This window comes from Camelus ferus, chromosome 35 (assembly GCF_009834535.1).
Source record: "Camelus ferus isolate YT-003-E chromosome 35, BCGSAC_Cfer_1.0, whole genome shotgun sequence".
In the NCBI taxonomy this organism is placed as follows: domain Eukaryota; kingdom Metazoa; phylum Chordata; class Mammalia; order Artiodactyla; family Camelidae; genus Camelus; species Camelus ferus.
Genome location: NC_045730.1, coordinates 24,688,061 through 24,706,744, shown reverse-complemented (window position 1 = coordinate 24,706,744; position 18,684 = coordinate 24,688,061). Strand labels below are relative to the sequence as shown.

The following is an 18,684-nucleotide window of genomic DNA, read 5'->3' as shown; positions in this document are numbered from 1 at the left end:
GGAGAGAAGATTCTATTGCTGCAAAGCAGCTCCTGCTGTTCAGAGTAGGATTTCCAAATGTGTTTCCATGGCGGAGGAAACACGTTCTGCTCAAGGGCTGTTAAGACTCCAGGACTTCCTGGAGCTGGTTCCCCAGACCCATGCTCTGTTCCTGGCATCCAGTGAGGCACAGAGCTCACGGCAGGATGAAATCAGTGCTCTGCTTACTTTATCGAGAAAAAGTGGTGAACTCAGAGTCGTAGTCAATTTATGTTCTGGTGCCTTTTTTTTTTTAAAGCCGCAGTTCAATTTGCAGAGAGCACTTCTGTGGACTTCGGCCTAAGGGGCACAGACACAGGTGTGGAGAGACAGGTGAGGGTCTCAGAGAAGGCAGTGCTCCAGGCCACCAGGCTCTCTCCTGCCTCCCTCCGCTGGCTCCAACCAGAGCAGTCTCCACATTCACTTAGCTTCAGCAGAGTATTTTAAAGAAGGGACTCTAAGGCCAAACAGTATTGGAAACCTCCCCACCTGCCAGCTGACTCCCTTCGTAGCCCAGCAGCCACGTGGCGATGGGAGTTTTGTGTAGGGATAACATGTCACTAGGAGTATCGCGTCCATGTCTAACTTGCTTCTTTGGACCCTGAACGTACTTTCTTTCCCCCTGTTCTTTCAAGAGCACTTTGACAAGCAGGGGACTCTTTATCTCCTTTTTTTGGTGACATTCCGATCTGATCAGATTCGAAAGGCAGTGCCTGGGACTTGGATGGTGGGCAGCTTTGGTGGAATAGAAAGTTCACCAGACTTAGTGGATGTGAGCCGAGATTTCAGTCCAAGCCCCCAGGGCAGCCCCGTAGAACTTCTTTGAGGAGAGTCCCAGGGTGAATGGAGATTATTTACTACTTATCTACTACTCATTTTTAATGGCAAGAGGAAGATCACATCTGTTTAAAGGAGGAAACAAAAGCATTTGCACGGAGAAGGTCACTTCCCACGGACTGGAACCTTTAAACACTGTTACCTACTTTTGCAGCAAATGGGTCAAAAATAATTAAAAGGGAATCCTGGTTGAATTGTTTTCTTTCTCATCCCTCCATTCCAATTCACTGAAATGTTAAATGCAAATGGAAATTTTGGAAACCAGATACGTTGAGATTATACCTGTGCTGGCAGAAAGCTTGTCCCATATCGTGCTTATAAAAATACAAAAGCCAACTCAGTCGTCAAATAGGAATGCTTAGACTTGGAATATAAGTGGCCCATTTTTTAAAAGGAAGGCAATAGTTGTACATGTGTGTTGTCTGAGGGGACAGGGAGGACCGTGTGGGCGGTAACTGCATGAAAAGCAGGTGATGCTCAGAACTCTCCATCCTGCATCCCTCGGATTCCCTGTGCCCAGTGCAACCTGGGCTCCATCCCTCCTGGGACTCTCCCTTCCCTTCTTATACTGAATGGCTAAGGTCCGTCCTACCACAGAGCTGCTTCCCAGGTCTAGGGAGGTGGAGGTGGGGGAGAAGATGTCTGGACAATTGATGCTTAAATCCAACAGATCTTTACTCAAGAAGATAGCTTTTTTTGAGGAGAGGTCAAGTAGGGAGAGCTTTTCCAGAGCTTTTAGTGTAGGGTTGTAGCCAAGTTGGGGCTAGCTGCTGCATCTCTGCAGGGCCAGCCCAGGCCGTTCACAAGGTACTGCACTGCTGGGCCCCAAGGCCAGTCCAGCTTGCCTCTCAACTCTGCCATTTTTAGGGTATTTTTAAGCTTTTTAGGCCACACTTACCTTTACTATAGGCAGGGGCATGGAGGGACATTACCTGCTGTGTCATGAGATTATTACTAAGAGCAAATAATAGAGCCTGTGTGACAGTTCTTTGTAAACTGTAATATTCCATACATCTATAAGGTTTTTTTTAAGTCATTTTTATGGTACTCTTTCCCACCAAATTCCTTCCTCACCAAACTTGTTCCCTCAAGCCACACCTGCCCCCGTGCAGGCTTGGCAATAGAAGTTGGAAACAGGGTATTTGGAAATAAATAATGTAAATATTTGGTTATTCAAGGCCAGAGAAGCAATTTAAGTATCGAGTACAATTGACTGGTAAAACTCAGCTTTCTCTTATGATCAGAATGGTTGGTCCTAGACCCAGAAGACAGCTTTATTTCTGGTGCTGAAAACCCAACCCCAGAGACCCATCGAAGTTAGAGATCAGAGTCTAGAAATTAAACGTACCTTTTATGTTCTTTCCTCTAAATTGAAGATTTACCCTGTCATTAAGCAAAAATAATTTCATGATCACTGAAAGCTTTCAACATTAAAATATTAGCATTTTCCTGTGTTTTTAATGAATAAAAGCATAGCAAATGTGAGTTCTTTTAAGTCCTCAAGCAAGCATTTAAAGGTTAGATTCTTCACTTTCAAATGTCTTGTTTTCTTTTTGGATTTAAGTTCACATGCTACTGAGTCTCTAATTTTTAACTTGGGCAATCACGGGTTTTGTTTTAAGTAGCTTTTAATTTGTGAGTTGTAAGTTTGTATAGAGTTACTTGAATATCAGTTATTTCAGTAAATTAAATATAAGTTAATTCAGCACTAGAAAATTAGATAAACTTGGTGTCTCTTTGCCTCTAACATGTATTATATTCATGTTTAAATTTTCTACATCTATTAATTTCGTGTTTACAAATTACATAATAATAAGAAATGAGCAAGAACAAAGAATGTTCAAAGTTTAAAGTAGGACCAGATTTGCAACAAGAAGTAGCTGTTCATGTTAAGATTGCTTTTTTTTTTTTTAAGTTGAAAAACTAGGGCAGCTATTTATGGAAATATTGATCAAAATAGGCTTTGTTGAACATGTCTAAGCTGTTCCATACCTTTAAGAATGAACTTTCTGCTTTTAAAAACTAAATGTTAACAGATGTTTTTCTATTTACAAGACTTTCACTTTACCCTCCTAGCTTTTATTAACTTTCACAATGAAGTAACAGTTTTGTGTTCTGGCTAATTATGGGAACGTGCTCTTCCTAAGAGAATCCTCTGTGTGTACTTTGTATACTTGGACATGGAGCATGGTGTTCTGTTATTTGGGTTGTGTGCATGGCAACCACTGATTTTGAAAGATTGTGATGTGAATATGGAAGCACAAGGATGATAAAAATGTTGAATCCTTTCTAATAATTAAAAGTACCCACTTTGCCTCCATGTCCCTAAGTAAGCGTTAAATATTCAGTTAGTTGGTTGATTGGAAAAGAAGCATCACAGTATCGGAAGAATGTATTTACATTTTTATGGTGGTCAGTGTTACTGCTTGGGGGTCTTCCTCAAGTCCCTTTCTACTTTAGGATGAAATTGTAACTGTTTAATCCTGTATATAGCCCATTAGTGCAAGCTTTTTTACAACACTGTAGGTGTTCCACAAAGGTCGTGGGTTCAGTTCACATATGGCCCATGTATGTGACGTCCAACTGCACTGAGCAAGCGAGTGGGAAGTTGTAGGATTTGTGCTAATTCACAACTTCCTGAGAAACTGTCAAAGTACTGGCCCCACTGAGGATGTGTGGGTGTTGTCATCTGTATCCTGGGTCAGCACATGAGAACAGGAAATAAGATCACTCAGCAGAGGCCATCTCAGCAGTACACTGGATCTAAGTGTGTGTCTGCGCCCACGCGATGTCACCACCCGAGGTCCTGGAGAGGATCACCAGGTCACGCAAGAATTACCGTAGAATGCCTAGTTCTGGGAAGCTTGTCCTGGCAGAAGTATTTGCCATGGTGGATGTTTGCTGAATTTAGTTCTGATGAGAAGGTAGATCTGACCTAGTTGAGCAGAAGGATGAGAATCTGGAAGTAATTGCTAGTTCTTTGTGTGCAGATTGCTGTGCTTATGATGCAGTTGCTTGCCACTGACCTCACTTATGTTTTTTGGGTTGTCCTTGAGAATCTTCACCCCAAATCAGAAGATTGTGACCATCAATTTCAAAAAAAAAAATCTCATCCTAAAAAAGCTAAGTAAATCACTGTAAATGTGTAGATATTGATGACAGGATGATTTTCCTTTGCACAGTTATAATACTTGAACGTGACTTTTTCAAAGGAGAACCAAAACTGCATTACTTGCCTTAGCCTTAGCCTGAAGACCTGAACTTAAATCTATAACTTAAAATCTTTTTGTATCAACTGATTCAGATAAATGTGCTTCTGAGTGTGAAGTTAGGGGCTGGCCCTGGCAAGAAATGTACAGTCAAGTTGCAGTTGAGTGTGAAACCCATGATGTATTGAGCATGATATGCATGGACTGTTTGGGTGGGTCCTTGGCAGGTCTACATCCAGGCTGTCAGACCCTGCCCTCTTGATGTTTTGGCACCTGTTCCACTGAGAGCCTCTGCCCAGGTCTCTCTCCTCACCTGTGCTGAGGGTGAGGGGGATCAGTTCAAGTTCAGGTTTCCCTTTCCTCCTATTTCTGTCCCACCATTATGCACCCCACATATGGACCAGCAAGACGGTCTTGGGACTGGACTTCAACAGGAATCTCCACATTATTTCTTCCGCCTACAGCGTCCCTTTGTTGCAGTCCACTTTGCATATTCTTAAAAGATGAATGGCTTCACTCTCTTGCTCGGAGATCTTCAGTGATCCTCTGCTGTTGAGGATCTGCCATTTCTCATTTACTGCCCTGAGACATGAGGTCCTTTTATGGCTGTTGCAGAGCCTGGAAGGTAACTCAGAGGTTCATCAGCACTGATCTGAATCCTCTCTTGTGCCTCCCTGAAGCCATTTTCTCTTCTCACTGCTAAGTATTTGCTGTGATGAAGAACATACTATTTATTCATGTAGCCAAGACTTTTTAGAAAGTTTTTCTTCATAGCAAGTGTAATTCCACCTAATTCTGCACCAATTCTCTGCTCATGGTGTATCCTCAGCTAGGAAAACTGTGTTATCTATTGTTTTAAAATATAGATTATATCATTATTGATGTATGGGGAGGCCAGCAGACCAGGAGATGACTGCCCTTGAAGAGATAATTTGTTATACTCACAGTTCCCAAGAGGAAGGGGTATACCACTCCCCAAGAGGACAAGCAGGGAAGCCCCAAGGTCAATTAGGAGGCAGAGGGAGTGAAGGGGAAATATAGACAAGAATCTTTATTGTGGTTTCCTTGAGGAGGAATCAGTGAAGCAGAGTAAGCAGGCTAGATAGGGTTCAGGTTGGCTAGTTTGAATAATTTCAGCAGGCTCTGGGGTATGGGGGCTGTCTCCAGTTGCCTGGTATCAAGCCCTGGGGAGATCAGGGCAGGTGGATATCACCCTGGGCCTGGAATTCAAGCTGTATAAAGGAGGTTGTTGGGGGTGTGAGCTCTGGATGGGTTAGTTTGCATCTGAAGGCATGCTCACAGGTCAGCCCTAGAAGAAAGTAGTTGGCTATCTCTAGGAATTAACCAGCCCTAGAAAGTGCATTCCCTCCAGGGTCACCAAAGCCCCAAGATGTCAAAGCTTCAAAATACAAAATAAAAAGACATGATTAATACACCTGCTCACCCTTTCAGTCCCATCTTATTTACAAACCAGCTATGTCACCTTGAATGAAAACCTCAAGTTCTTCATCTGCAGCGGAGGGTTCAAGGTTATAGCACAGCCAAGAGCTCACTCTTTCTTCTTTGTGGGGATGAAGCCTCTGACACTTCCTGCTGCTTTCGTCCCAATTCCCAGGTTCCCAGTGGGAAGTTTCACTAACCGGCACTCTCCCTCCCTGACGCATGTACAAGGAAGGCCATCAGCGGTGGGCCAGCCTGGGACTTCACTTTAATCTCTTCCATATGTGGACTTTTCTGCCTCCGTTTGTATCCCGAGCGCCTTTGGCCAATGGGCTCTCTTTGGGATGCGGTCATTGGCCTGGCCACTCGTAACTTTTGAGTTCTTGGCCTGAGTCAAATGTTCACTCCCTGTACCTATACATCTGTGACCCATTTAACAGGTGACGTTTAATAATGCCTTTGTGAAGGCAGAGCTAAAAATATCATCAACTTCTAAGTATAAGTCAAAATATGGCAGATCTTCTGTACTACAACTTGGAAGAATAGATCTCCGTTTTATGTTACAGAATTATTAATCGAGTTGGCAGAGAAGAGGAGTGGGGAATGCTTATTTTTCAAGGCGAGAGTGGAAAATAAAACCCCTTTATTGACATTGATGCCAGTACGTGAGCTATGAAAGTTAGAAGGCAAAATGTTAATACATTTGGCACAAAGAAGAACCATTCTATAAGCATAAGTGGTGTGGAAAATATATGTTGGTGTTCACTATGGAAAAAAAATCACAAGGACCAAGTATTTCTGCTGTTCAGAATAGTCAGATTTTCTTTCCCCTTCAGATGAAGCAGGAAATTTAAAATGTGTTGTGAAAACATCTAAATTTCTTGGAAAAGCCCTATAAATTGGATTTCATAAATATAGGTGTTAATTAGGACATCATAAGGGTCTGTAATGTGTAGGTGTGAGCAGTTTACAGCGCTGCCTCATGAAGACAGCACTTATTCAAACAGATACAAGAAGTAGAAATGGTATTTCACCAAACAAATGTCCATGTTCAGATGCTAAATGAATAGCAGCTAGCCACTAATCAGCAGAGAATTTTCATGCCACTCCTGTTATTGCTTGTGATGATACCAGTATGACTTTTCAACACTTAAAGCTTAAAAGAGAACTAAAATGATCAGTCATTTGAGAACAAACAAAATGCTCCCTAATGCTTGGAGGGGAAAACCCCCAGATTCCGCTTCTCCATACCATCCTTGCAGGGGGGGCTAAGCCTATGTCTAACACGCTGGAATGACCATGGAAGATTAGTGGAACAGAGGGGCTGCTAAGTGAGAGCAGGTGTCACTAGAGGTGTGGAAGTGGTTAGCATTTTCCAAGAGAAAAGGAAGTCCTTGGTTATCCATGATAGAGGGCTAACACAGAATTTGAAATTCTGATAGTTAAAACAAACCTTCATAAGCCAAAAGGCACTACCCAAGACTTAGGACTGTCTTGTCTCTGGTATTTTTTTTCTGACTCTCCTGGCCCTTCTCCCAGGACCCTAGCCCCCTCCGTTCCTGCCTGAGTGCCTTCATAATTCCTGACTCCCTTGGGTTCCTGAGTGGCTGTTAAGAACTGTAAAAAGGAGATTCTACTCTCCTTGTCAGCTGGGAAGCCAATCTGCCATGGTTTTGTAGATGCTGGCAGAAGACATAACACTCTCAGGTCAGAGATGAAGAATTGTTTATTACAGCAGTAGCAGTAGCCACAGTATCAGCCCCATGTCCTATAGGGCAACTCAGAGTGGGCCAGATGACACCTGTATAGGCAATGGGTTGCATTACAGGAGAGAAACCCTGAGCTTAGGGAACTCGAATCTTTTGCAATGGGCAGTAGGCATGCCTGCCTGTGACACTGTGATTCATAAGAAGTCAATGATTTAATCAATCATGCCTATGTTATGAAGCCTCCATAAAAACTCAAAATGGAGGGAGTTTGAAGAGCTTCCAGGTTGGTGAACACGTGGAGATTTGGGGAAGGTGGTGCACTTGGAAAGCACTGAAGCCCCTTTCCCATACCTTGCTTTATGCATCTCTTCCATCTGGCTATTCCTAAATGATATTCTTTTATCATAAATCTAATAAATAACATGTTTCTCTGCATTCTGAGAGTCACCCTAGCAAATTAATCAAACCCAAGGAGGGGGTCTTGAGAACCTCCAGTCTATAGCCCATTGGTCAGAAGCACAAGTGACAAACTGGACTTGTGACGTGTCTGATGTGGGAGTGCGGGCAGTCTTGTAGGACTGAGCCCTTAACCTGGGGGATCTGATGCTGTCTACAGGTAGATAGTGTCAGAATTGGGTTGAATTGGAGGACACCCAACTGATGTCCAAGAATTTCTTGGTGGTGTGGAAACCCCCTGTCCCCTACACACACACATTGGAATTGTGATCAGACCTCTACTGTCCTTTGCTTCAGAGGGAGAGACTGTCTTGCATGAAAGTTCACTAAACAAACATCCTTAAAGAGATAGTCCATGACAAAGGGTAGTCAGTGCCTCTCCTACAAAGTGTGCAGAAGTACAAGAGACAGCAGAGAATCCACACTAGGCAGAGCCTAGCGATGGCTCCTGACATCCCTCCAGCTCTCTGTATCCTTGAGAATTGTCAGCAGTGGATGTGAAGAAGAAAAAGAATCTTCCACGAATGGTAGGCACCTGTGGTCAGCTCCTCCCAAGAACCTTTTCAGGAAGGCTTTTGTAAACTTTCTAAAGACCCCTGATGATCCCTGTTTCAGAGTCAAATGTAGGAAAGAGTAAGCTCATTATAAAAATGACTCACCATTATTGAACCCTCCTTGTTTGCTGGACTATATGCTAAGCACCTTACACTCACTGTCTCATGACAGCCCTCTGACTTGGTTAAGGAGGGCATCACCCCCATTTCTGAGATAATGAAAAACCCTAGTTAAGAGCATTAAGCAGTAAGTGAAGATGAGACTCCAATACAGGTGATCAGAGTCCTAAGCCCTGTGCTCTGAGAAACACATTCTCTTTCCTTTTTAATTTTTCTTTCATTGAGAGGCTTTGGGAAGAGGAGGAGGTGTTAGTGGTGGTTTTGAGATTTTGTTTCACCAGGTAAATTTAGAGGAATGTTAGACAGGAGGCAAGATTGGGGATGACCTTGTGCTAGCAGAAGCCTTACAAACATCATCACCTGGCCTCTTCCTCCTAATCCTACAGTGTTTTCAAAGCAGTTGGAATCCCTGTTTTAGAAGATTGAAGAACTGGAAGCTCAAGGAGGCTGATGGACTTGACTGAGACCACACAGCTCCTAAGTCAGGAGCCTGGAAGCCAACCCCAATTGTTTGAACACATGATCTGTACAAACTCCCCAGTAGTCATGGTTGTTCATGTCAAAGACCCTAAAGTGCTCTCGATAATTAAGCTTCTTCTGAAACAGAAAAGAAAACATTTTAATGGGTATATAGAGGATCTTAGTATTTTATTTATTTATTTATTTATTTTAACATTTTTATTGAGTTATAATCATTTTACAATGTTGTGAATTCCAGTGAAGAGCACAATTTTTCAGTTATACATGAACATATATATATTCACTGTCACATTTTTTTTCTCTGTGAGCTACCATAAGATCTTGTATATATTTCCCTGTTCTATACAGTATAGTCTTGTTTATCTATTCTACATTTTGAAATCCTAATCTGTCCCTTCCCACACCCTGCCCCCTTGGCAACTGCAAGTTTGTATTCTATGTCTGTGAGTCTGTTTCTGATTTGTATTAATAGTTTCTTTCTTGTTTGTTTGTTTGTTTTAGATTCCACATATGAGCGATCTCATATGGTATTTTTCTTTCTCTTTCTGGCTTACTTCACTTAGAATGACATTCTCCAGGAGCATCCATGTTGCTGCAAATGGTGTTATGTTGTCGGTTTTTATGGCTGATTAGTATTCCACTGTATAAATATACCACTTCTTCTTTATCCAGTTATCCGTTGATGGACATTTAGGCTGTCTCCATGTCTTGGCTATTGTAAACAGTGCTGCTATGAACATTGGGGTGCAGGTGTCATTTTGAAGTAGGGTCCCTTCTGGATATATGCCCAGGAGCAGGATTCCTGGGTCATATGGTAAGTCTATTCCTGGTCTGTTGAAGAATCTCCATACTGTTTTCCACAGTGGCTGCACCAAACTGCATTCCCACCAGCAGTGTAGGAGGGTTCCCTTTTCTCCACAGCCTCTCCAGCATTGGTCATTTGTGGACTTTTGAATGATGGCCATTCTGACTGGTGTGAGGTGAAAGCTCATTGGAGTTTTGATTTGCATTTCTCTGATAATTAGTGATACTGAGCATTTTTTCATGTGCCTATTGATTATTTGTACGTCTTCCTTGGAGAATTGCTTGTTTAGGTCTTTGGCCCATTTTTGGATTGGGTTGTTTGTTTTTTTCTTATTAAGTCGTAAGAGCTGCTTATATATTCTGGAGATCAAGCCTTTGTTGGTTTCATTTGCAAAAATTTTCTCCTATTCCGTAGGTTGTCTTTTGGTTTTACTTCTGGTTTCCTTTGCTGTACAGAAGCTTGTAAGTTTCATTAGGTCCCATTTGTTTCTTCTTGCTTTTATTTCTATTACTTGGGTAGACTGTTCTTGGAGAACATTTTTGAGATATATGTCAGATAATGTTTTGCTTATATTTTCTTCTAGGGGGTTTATTGTGTCTTGTCTTGTGTTTAAGTCTTTGATCCATTTTGAGTTTATTTTTGTGTACGGTGTAAGGGAGTGTTCTAGCTTCACTGCTTTACATGCTGCTGTCCAGTTTTCCCAACACCACTTGCTAAAGAGACTGTCCTTATTCCATTGTATATTCTTGCCTCCTTTGTCGAAGATTAGTTGACCAAAAGTTTGTGGGTTCATTTCTGGGCTCTCTATTTTGTTCCATTGGTCTATATGTCTGTTTTTGTACCAATACCATGCTGTCTTGATGACTGTAGCTCTATAGTATTGTCTGAAGTCTGGGAGAGTTATTCCTCCAGCTTCTTTCTTTTTCTTCAGTAATGTTTTGGCAATTCTAGGTCTTTTGTGGTTCCATATAAATTTTATTATGATTTGTTCTAGTTCTGTGAAATATGTCCTGGGTAATTTGATAGGGATTGCATTAAATCTGTAGATTGCCTTGGGAAATTTTAACAATATTGATTCTTCCAATCCAAGAGCATAGGATATCTTTCCATCTTTTAAAGTCTTCTTTAATTTCCTTCATAACCCACCAGCTAAAAGAATTAGAAAAAGAAGAGCAAAAAAAACCCAAAAGGCAGCAGAAGGAAGGAAATAATAAAGATCAGGGAGGAAATAAATAAAATAGAGACTTAAAAGCCACAGAAAAAATCAATCAACCCAAAAGCTGGTTTTTTAAAAAAGTAAATAAAATCTACAAACCTCTGGCCAAACTCACAAAGAAGAAAAACAAAGAGAGCACGAATAAGCAAAATAAGAATGGATAAGGGAGAAATTACAACAAATAAAATAGAAATACAGAATATCATATGAGAATATTTTGAAAAACTATATGGAACCAAAATGGATAACCTAGAGGAGATGGACAAATTTCTGGAAACATACAGTCCACCAGGACTGAACCAAGAAAAAACTGACCACTTGAACAAACCAATCATTAGAAATGAAATTGAATTAGCAATAAAAATCCTCCCTACAGATAAAAGTCCCAGATCAGACGGCTTCACCAGGGAATTCTACCAAACATACAAAGAAGAACTCATACCAGTCCTTCTTAAACTCTTTCAGATGATTGAAAAGGAAGGAATACTCCCAAACTCATTCTATGAAGCCACCATCACCCTGACACCAAAACCAGGCAAAGACACTACAAAAAAAGAGAATTATAGGCCAATATCACTGATGAACATAGATGCAAAAACCCTCACCAACATGTTAGCAAATGGAATCCAACAGCACATAAAAAAGATTATACATCATGACCAAGTGGGCTTCATCCCAGGGACACAAGGGTGGTTCAACATATGCAAATCAATCAATGTAATACGTCACATCAACAAGAGAAAGGACAAAAACCACATGATCATCTCAATCGATGCAGAAAAAGCATTTGATAAAATTCAACACCCATTTATGATAAAAACTCTCACCAAAGTGGGTATAGAGGAAACATATCTCAACATATTAAAAGCTATATATGACAAACCTACAGCCAGCATAGTACTCAACGGTGAAAAACTCAAAAGCTTCCCACTAAAATCTGGGACAAGACAAGGCTGCCCACTCTCACTACTCCTATTCAACATAGTCTTGGAAGCCCTAGCCACAGCAATCAGGCAAGAGAGAGAAATAAGAGGGATCGAAATTTATTTGTTTATTTTAATTTTTTTTTAATTTTTACACAATTTTTAAAGGTTACTTTCCATTTACAGTTCAGAAAAAAAATAATTGTAGGTTCACTGTAACTTGTTAAATATCTCTGCTTCTTTGGAAAGATAAGCAAGTATGTATAATGTAATCACTGCTCTGACTACAGCTGCTTCAAAGATATTTTTTTTTTGCTTTCATAATAAATAACTACAAGTGCCAGACAGCCTCACACAATTGGGCCATTCACAGCCTTCCAGAAACTTCTTCTGCCTGCTTTTTTGGCCCTTTTTTTTTAATTCTAAAAGTAATTAATGTTAGTTTCCTCACAGCCAACTCCACTTAGCACTTTCTAACTGATCTTCTTCCTAGAGAGAGAAATGACTTGCTAAAAATAAATTTTTAATAATAAACATCTGAAGGCTTCTTTATTCAAAATATGTGCAGTATAGTTTTTCTCTTAACCTGGCCCTGGACAAGCTATTTAAAGTGCATATGTAGAAGGAGATCTGATAAAACACACACAGAGAATTTCTCCTCCACTGCGTTCCCTTGGCAACCATTCCACTAGCATCTTCCAACACATCTTTAAAGCTTGGCTGAGGTGTGTATGTTAATTTTATAGACATGCTTAATATTGCTCATTAACTTCACAATTTCCAGATCCTTCCAGATTCTCTTAAGGGGACCTTGTGCCTTTGTGAAAAGTTTAAGACACCAAAAAAGCAAAGTTGTCTTAAAGTGGCTTCTTACAGTGACTTCCTTACAAATACTTCTGGGGCCTCTTGTTACCACAGTGTTACATCAGCTTAACTCTCTTGTTTAATTGTAAAGGATATTGTGTGAAGCTTAGAGAAACATCCACCGTATTTACATTTCCACATTGTAGTCGTTACACACTTTCCCGTATCTGACTAAAATGATGGTGTTGTTAGGTTCATAAACATATGCATTGATTTGGAACTGCAGCTTTTCTTTTTAGCTGTATTTAGCATTGTTTTGGTTCAACTGCTCAATAACTGCTTCAATTCTAATTCCTTTTCAAGAATTAAAGCATTCTCTTATTTTAAACTGGTTTGAGTGTTTGGGAGACCTTTCCCCCAAGATAAGTGATCATATTTTCATATAATATGCCACTTAAAAAGAGTGGAATTGTGTCCATTTCATTCACTGTCAAATAGCATAGTAACATTCTGAAATTATATTGTTTGGGAGCACTTGGTTATATAAATAAGTTTTACAGTTGAATCAGGCAAATCCAGCAATAGTTTTCAGATTATCCTGGGACATTTAACCTAAATAACCCCTTGTTTAGTTGCAAGAGTGTAATCACTTTATAGTTGTGTTTATAGCATAAACTATACATGCAACCAGTCCCCAAAAGCCTCATTTTATACAGGTGCAATGACAGAGAATGACTTCTGCCATTTGACTTACTGGTGAATAGGTAGACTTAATAGCATCCTTAGCCAAAAAGTTGTTAAGAAGTTGTTGGTATTTGAGTATTGCATTTTTTATTTACATTTTACAGTGTTTCAGTGGGGGGAAGAAGGCATCCTGTCACTCGAGAAAAACAGGAAGTCAATGTCATACGTGTGTATGTATCATGTAGTCTATATGCATGTGTCATCGCTTCTTTAATTGCTGTGACTTTGTGAATGTTTACTGCATATTTCGACATTCTTGGCAACTTGATGTTGGTTAGAAAGCGTTGTTAACGAGATAATCGTCAGTTTGATCATCATACAGATTTCTTATGGGAAGAGGGAGGAATCCACTGATTTATCACCCCACAGATCCTGGCAGCCCTGCCAAGACAGCAGTTCATGTATGAGAGGGACAGGCAGGAGGGGTTGAGGGGAGAGGATGTGTTGTGGGAAGAGTCTGTGGAGACAGTGATGGGGAATAAGCTGGAAGCATGTGCCCTACAAAGGGCAGGCAGCCAGCACATGCAGCTCCTGTGAGCAGCACTCACTGGCTGCCTGCACAGGTCTCTCCCCTGCGTTCCAGACTGAAGCTGTGACTGTGAGTTTCCCACGAAGCCATCTTTCCATGAAGTTCAGATATGAGTCAGTTGCCAGAGGCTGTCAAACACAGAAAGGCACAAAATGGGATCCTGTGTTCCCAGGGGCCACAGTAGCAAACATATCTCTTGTTTGCTTTTTCAAGTGGGAAATTCAAATGGAAGAATGGAGATCATAATCCTTCACTGAAAATTAAGAGACACATTTATGAGGAAAATAAGCCCCTCATGGGTTAGAATTCTGTGTCAGATACTGTGACCTCAGATTAATAGGGAGGTTTAGGGCAGCTCTCAGTACAATCCAGCAAAAGGTGATCAAATAGAGAATGGATGGGAGGGACCATCAGTGGAACCAGGAGGGACTGGTGCCAGCAGATGTGTCCCCCTGACATATGTCTGCATCTGTCCCTTCTTGTCTTTGCAGAACACGGAACTGAATATTCCTTTTACAATAAAACACACAAAAATTCCCTAATGCCTTAGTGCAGCTAGAAACTGGATGCAAGGGAGTCCCAGGATGAAACTTACAAATTGTAGCAGGCATTTATTGAACTATATTGTATATTATATTATATGTAATAGGTAATATATAATATGTCATAAAATATTTATATGATATTCTATATAATGTTATATATTAATTTATGTAATACATAATATAACTAATGGTAATATATAATACATGTAATATATTAATACAGAATATAGCTATATAATTGATATATAATATATTGATTATTAATATATTTATATATTATTATCATGTAATAATATATTTAAACTACATTAATATAATAATAAATTGTATTAATAATGCATTATATGTTAGTATAGATTATATAATGAGTAATATTATGTGATACCCAAAATTACACAATCTATAATATTATAGATCTTTTTTAGGAAATACCTAATTTGCTTGAAGAATAAGATTCACTAAATTTTGAGAAGAAAATTAAATTGAACAATATAAGATGCGTATGCACTCTGTGAGACCAGAGAAGATAAATTACAAGAAAACATTAGTGCGACCAAGGGCATTCTAATTTCGTCAGATTGCAAAGTAAAATAAACCTTTCGTGTTTCTAAAAGAATTAAAGTAAATGAATAGAAGCTGCTCTTTAACATGTTGGGCACTTCGGAACTGCCTGTAATTGAAAGACATGGCAATTCTGTGAATATACAGATAATGTTAAATGTTAGCACCAAATAATATGGGGCAAAATCTCTTAGAGCAAAAAGGCCTGGCAACATTTTAAAAATAGCCTCCCATTTAGAAAAATTTTTAAATGAGCAAGTAATTTTTTATTGTTTGACTTAGGAAATGGAAAGCCATTGTGACTCCCCTGAAGTTGGGTTAAATACAGCTAATCATAGCATTGGAGGCTGAGTTGAGTGACTTGCTTTTCCCCTCCTTTCCTTGGTGGTCAGCAGCCACAGGGGTTCCAGGCAGCTTGGGATAAAAGCCTTGGCTTGATCTACTGGTGGAAATGGACTTTCTTCAGAGCCCAGTGACCAACCCAGCAAATACTGGGTTCCTGATGAGGTGGGTTGCTGTGGAAACCAACAGCTCTAAACACCAAAAGGAAAGAAAAAAATTAAAATCCCTAAATAAAGGCCAATTTGAGGGAATATAAAAAGGCATGAAAAACGGTCAGAGGGAGCCAAAAACTTCACAGAAAGAAAACAAAACAAAAAAAGGAGCCCACACTAGACTTTCCCTTCCACGATGAGTCAGAGTTTGTTCGAACTGATAAGAAACTGAGCCATGTAAGCTGTTCAGACTTCAGGTGACAGTGATCCTCCTAGCTGTGTTCCCAGAGATAACCACAGAGGGCGCTGTGATCTGGAGTAGTAACTGTTAGCACGAGAATGTAGGAGAGATTGAGAATGCTGGTTTTGGAGTTTGCATGAGAAGTGCCTTCTGTCATTTGTAGAAAAATAACTAAAGCTATAAATTCTTGTTTGAAGATGGAGGGGGAGAAAGGAAGACGAGGCATGCTTTCTGCATGGCTTCCCAGGGTTTGCTAGCAGTTCTGTTAAATGCTGTGCACTTGTGAAGTACACACTGATTCCTTTCTCTCGTCCCTGCCGTTGTGTTTGCTCTAAATTTGCTGTGTAGGTACTTCCTCTACAACCCACAATTTGAAACAGACTTGTTGCATTTAGTTCTAAATCTATGGCAGAGAAAAAGGAGATGATGAAAAGATAATGCTGGACTAAAAGATGATGTTTCACTCTGCCCACCAAGCAGATGCTCTCTGCACTACTGAAAATGGACTGGCTTGTGCCCTCAGAGCCAAACTCTTCAAATCTGCCCAGAGCAAGGGAGTTCTGAATCACAGTGGAGGAAGAATTCTTTTTTTGGCAGGGGGACACAAACATTCAGTGTATAACAGCACCCATCTTCCATTTTTTCTGTGGGGGGGGTGTAATTAGGTTTATTTATTTATTTATTTTTAAATGGAGGTAGTGGGGATTGAACCTAGGACTTCATGCATGCTAAGCATGTACTCTACCACCAAGCTGTATACCTCCACCTTCTGAGGGAGAATTCTTCAGCACTTGTTTCTTCTTGAGTCTACCACGGGCTGATGAAAATTTGAGAAGAATGCTTTAGAGGGGCTGAATTCCTGATCATGAAATAATATGCTGACTAGAAGTGTGAAGCAAAAAGAGATCTGAGCACAACAACCCCCCCAGGGCTCCACCCACCATGCACTGCAGAATTGGAACTTGTAATGGGCACTGTGTTAGTCAGGGTTCCCCAGAGATACAGAACCACTAGGATGTCCATGCACATAGGAAGAGATTTATTCTAAGGAATTGGCTCATATGATCTTGGAGGCTGACAAGTCCCAAGATCTATGTGGTGAGTCAGCAAGGTGGAGACCCAGTAGTGGGGTGGAGTTTCTGTTCAAAGGCTGGCAGGCTTGAGATCCAAGAAGAGCTGATATGTCAATTAAAGTCTGAAAGAAGGAAAAGGCCAATGTCCTAGTTCAAAGGCTGGCAGACAAGAAGTCTCCTTTACTTTTGGGAGGGTCAGCCTTTTTGGTTCTATTCAGGCCTTCAACTGACTGGATGAGGCCCACCCACAGGAGAGAGGGCAGTCTGCTTTACTCAGTGTCACGATTTAAATGTTCATCTCCCTCAAAAACACCCTCACAGAAATACTCAGAATAATGTTTGATCAAATATCTGGGCACCCTTATGGCCCAGTGAGGATGGGCCATTAACCACATATCATTAACCATCACAGATACTGAGAAAGGAAAGCCAGGGGGTGGGAGGTGGGTGCAGTTTCAAAAAGATGGTCCTCAGCCATATAGAGTCATGCCAGGACAGCAAACAACCTGAGGAGTGCATACCCCCCACCCACTCTCGCTCACAGACTCCTGGGAGGACAAGACTCCCAGCCGTATGATGAAACTGAGCCAGGGACAACTTACTGCCCTCCTGTGCTGAGACAGGGCCTCTCACACTGCTGCTCCTAAATAATTTGCCTCCTCTGTGGTCCCTGCAGTCAGAGAAAACACCTGCTTCCTTATGTTGCTGTCTTCTAAATCAAAATCCAGCATGAGGGAGGAGCAGATTAGCAGAAGTTATGTTAGAGAAACCAAAATCCGTTCCTCCACCCTACCTACCAGGGAAGCTGGGAAAACAAGTTTCTGGCTTCCACCCTAGACCAAACGCATGATATAAGAACCTACTAAAATCTTCAGAAGATGCTGGCCATCCAGGCTTACCTTCCCCTGCTACCCATCCTTCCAATCTCAGCTTCAACCTTCCTCTCTTCCAAGAAGCATTTCCCCATTGAAGGCAATAAACCATAATCATGGCCAATTTTCATGCCAGACATGCTCGCAGAGCCAAAGGTACCCCTTTTAAATGTTTACTGTCACACCTACATTACCTCTATACAGATACTGTCAGATCTTTTTTCTTTGTTTATTTGTTTGTGTTTATGTTTATAAACTCCAGACCCTATTAGTCTCTTCTTTGCTCTTTTTCACCCAGTTTCATCTTTTTTGCTCTCTGGCACAAGAATTGGTCTTACCTCTCCCCAGGACCCCCCGCCCCCCCCCCCAAACAAATACTATAAACTCCTTACAAACAGTGGCCATATCTTTTTTTTAATGGAGGTCCTGGGTTGATGGAGTTAAGGGGGATTGAACCCAGGGCCTCGTGCTTGTTAAGCATGTGCTCTACCACTAAGTTTTACTGTCCCCCCAACCATATCTTTTTTCTTCTTCTCTTTTTAATGTCACACAGTTCCTAGCATCATACCAAGCACATAGTAGCTGATCAAGAAGTATTTTCTGATTAAGTACAATTAATTAGTTATCTGAATTGATTAATGCTTCTCAAATGAATTTTGGTAGTCTCTATTTAGAACAATAATGAATAAGATATAAGTGGAACAAAAAAACCCAGAGATATTTAGGCAGGTATCAGATGGTATCCAGAAATGCTATTAGTTTTAGTAATTCATTCAACATGTATATTGAGTGCTTCTGTGCCAGATGCTATTCTGTGTGCCTGGGATACTTGAATAGAGGAGAAAAGAGAAACAGACAAAACAGTACTCTCAAAGCTTACGTTCCAGAAGGGTCCAACAGATAACACATGATAATAAATAAATGATAATAAAGGATAAATATATTGGAATTGATCAGCGTAACACATAAAGGAAAAAGCAGAACACAATAATATCAGGGGTTCAGGGAGAGGTTGGAATTGACATTTTAGATAGGATGGTCAGAATTGTAAAGA

The 18,684-nt window shown here is 40.6% G+C and overlaps 1 protein-coding gene across 5 annotated transcripts in view; it reads left to right on the top strand.

Annotated features, from left to right (window-relative positions):
• FAM171A1 (family with sequence similarity 171 member A1) overlaps nt 1-18,684 on the top strand; it is a 123,898-nt gene that overhangs the window by 44,249 nt on the left and 60,965 nt on the right. The window contains exon 1 of one of the 5 annotated variants that reach the window (XM_032474016.1): nt 17,732-17,786. The exons of the other annotated variants lie outside the window; for them this stretch is intronic. Coding sequence (XP_032329907.1) covers nt 17,747-17,786 — 40 coding nt within the window. The 5' untranslated portion in view covers nt 17,732-17,746. Of the gene's footprint in view, nt 1-17,731; nt 17,787-18,684 lie in introns of those variants that run through there. 5 annotated transcript variants of the gene reach the window in all.